The sequence below is a fragment of the Bactrocera latifrons genome, unplaced genomic scaffold (genome assembly GCF_001853355.1).
Source record: "Bactrocera latifrons isolate USDA-ARS-PBARC rearing strain unplaced genomic scaffold, ASM185335v1 scaffold_209, whole genome shotgun sequence".
NCBI lineage: Eukaryota > Metazoa > Arthropoda > Insecta > Diptera > Tephritidae > Bactrocera > Bactrocera latifrons.
The window spans coordinates 284,774-287,704 of record NW_017535619.1 but is presented as its reverse complement, the minus strand read 5'-3'; the positions used below and the strand labels follow the sequence as shown (position 1 = coordinate 287,704).

The window sequence follows — 2,931 nt, the reverse complement described above, 5'->3', positions numbered from 1 at the left end:
CATTCGATTTTTAATTTTTGTAATATTTTTTTATTTCCTTTTTAAATTTTATCTGCATATCTGACGCCTGCTAATAATTGCATAGTAATTATAGCTGATTATATAATAGTTTATCTTTTGCTTAATTGCATAAATTTTGTTGTTTTGCTGTAAAATTTTACTACTTGCCAGCAGGTTATCGTCTACGCCCGCCACCTGCATTAAGTCTCTTAATTAATAGTGATAGTGCGGCGTTTATTATTTATTGTCACTTGTGTTGTTGCAGGAAGTAATTGCGTCTAACAACTTTACACTTTAGACTTTGTACCTGAATTCACATATTTTGATCTTCGTAAACGATAATATATTTCTTCGAGCGCTCTCGAGCAGTTTTTGTTATTTTTAAACAAAAAAAAGTTATGTTGGTATTCTGTAAGGTTCGCGGTCCCACTCATGTTTCGACACGATTTGTTGTTATTATAAATATGGCAAAAGTCCCCAAATTAACATTAAAATAAACAATAAATTTGGAAAATATATATAATTAATAAAAATATATTCTGCAAATTCCAAATTATCAAAATTAGATATTTGTTAGATGAGTAAAAAATAATTAAAATACCTCTGAAAACTAGAAATTAAAAATTTGTATAATTTAAACAGTATAAATCTATAATAATTAAATGTTATAATGAAATATATGAATATAAAATATTCAAAGTAATAAAAAAATTATAATATATAAATAAATATGAAATTAATAAACAAAGCAGATAGGCTAATAAGCTAATTTGCCGATGATGAAATCTCTACAGTCCTTCGCCATTGGATTTTTGTGGTTATAAATATTTTTAAGATAACAAAAACTGTTCGAAGCATGCATTCTATTTCGAAAATATTAACCAACAATAAATTCGATTAGCCATAATATTATTTATAAGCAGCATTCCTAGCGAGACTTCTGAACATTTTTAATCATACCAAACGATAAATAAATCAGCAGACACACACACATAAGTATGCATGCATACCTTAATGATCCTAACTCGTATTCACTTCAAAGGTAAATAATTATAGCCGCATATATGTATGTATGTACATACTTACGCGTATATACATATGTAAGTAAAATTCACATACACCAACCAACAACACTTACCGATACATGAACTTACCTAGAAAGTTGCTCATTCTTATAATCGCTTCATATATCTAAATGTTTTTTATTATGTTTGTTGTTATTGTTTTCTTCATTTTTGTTTTTGTGTCAGGCTTTTCCAGTTAAGAAATTTGGCGCCGGCATGGACGAGAAGCCGAGATATGCCGCAGATGACATTGAGGTTTTGCTTTCATTTGTTTGTGTGTTTTGTTGTACATAGTATTTCCTTTTTATTTTCAATATCCTTAACTGTTTAAATGTCTATATGTGACCTGGTCTACGGAAAGCCGTTAGGGGTCAAAAAATCAATTTTCACTTTTTAGTTTGATACGGATGGAAGATGAGATGCTTTTTCACGTGATAGAAAACTAGTTTTCGCACGTTAGCTCCCTTTTTGTAGACCAGGTCACATATATGTATGTACATATGGATAGATGTGTCTTTATTTTGATTTTTGGACGGAATTGGTATTTTGTTTTTACATAATTAAAAAAATTTTTTTTTTGTGTTTTTACGTTTTACGAAAATACCAAAATTCTAAAAAATGGAAAACAAAAAAATTTATTTTAATTTGTTGTATAATAAAACCTATCCTTTCAAGGAAACCTCGTGCACCACAGATGTACAAAAGTTGATATGTTATTGTTCGGGTTACAACAAACTTATGTTTATTCGAATTCGGATTACCTAGTGGTGGCAGTATGTAATCCTTGATTTGTTTAATATTATAATTTATTTTAAAATATAATATACAGCTGCGAGCAGTGAAATAGTAGAGGGTGTTAGAGCTTTACATACCTGTGAGTTATGCTAAATTCTAAACAATTTTAACATCAATTGAAATGGAAAAGTTTATCATATTTCCCTGGCTACATTTATTAATAAAAATATTTTAATTTGAGTGGGTGTAAGATATATTTATTCACAAAGTTGTGTTTATGTATGAAATTTGATGGGAGCAGTAAAATAGTAGTAAAGTAATAAATTTTTTTTTTTTTWAACTGAAGGATTTTTGGAAGTTCCGTCTATACGAGATATTAGTACTTGGTAGCATGGCCATGATTTTTAATAACAGCAATACAACGCCTCTTCATAGAAACTACGAGACTTTGGCATCTTTTTAGTGATATGTTCTGCCATGCTTGCTGCACTACGTTCCACAACTCATTGTTCTTTTTGGGTTTGTCATTGCATACGGCTTTCTTAACGTCTGCCCAAAGGTTTTCAATAGGATAGAGGCCAGGCGATTGAGCTGACCTATCCGTAATAGAAAGAAAAACACCCCAAACCATGAAATTCAAACCGCCAAGCTTCATAGTTTTTGTGCTGAATCTGGGGTCGTACTCTCTATTAGGGGAGCGTCTTAGATACTGACCGGACCCTTTACCGCCGCATAGAATAACTTTCGACACGTCTGTCTAAAAGATGTTGCGCCATTTCTCAATCGGCAAATTCTCAATCGGTCCTTTGGCAAATGTAAGACGACTTGCTATATGATTTTTTTTAATAATAAGATAACAAGAAACTTACTTTTTGATTGATGAAATTAAATGTTTTTTAGTAAAAATAATCGGTGTGCAATCAGCTCAGCGCTCACTACTATTTTAATGCTCGCTTATAAAGACAGATATCACAATATAATTAGCTGTAAAAAAGTAACGGTAAGTGTTTCGCACTTATTGTTGTGTATAACAGGACCGTTACACTACAGAGAATATAACTAGAATAATAATCAACTTCAATACCATAAAAGGAACAAAATTTAAAGCGAAACTATTTTTGTCAATAGCCAC

At 30.6% G+C, this 2,931-nt stretch overlaps 1 protein-coding gene across 6 annotated transcripts in view; it reads left to right on the top strand.

The window, feature by feature from the left end:
• The window catches only part of LOC108968302 (long-chain-fatty-acid--CoA ligase 4), a 49,776-nt gene that overhangs the window by 40,886 nt on the left and 5,959 nt on the right, over positions 1-2,931 (top strand). For 5 of the 6 annotated variants that reach the window (XM_018932238.1, XM_018932234.1, XM_018932236.1 and 2 more), the window contains one exon: positions 1,251-1,319. The exons of the other annotated variant lie outside the window; for it this stretch is intronic. In XM_018932238.1, coding sequence (XP_018787783.1) covers positions 1,251-1,319 — 69 coding nt within the window. The remainder of the gene's footprint in view (positions 1-1,250; positions 1,320-2,931) is intronic. 6 annotated transcript variants of the gene reach the window in all.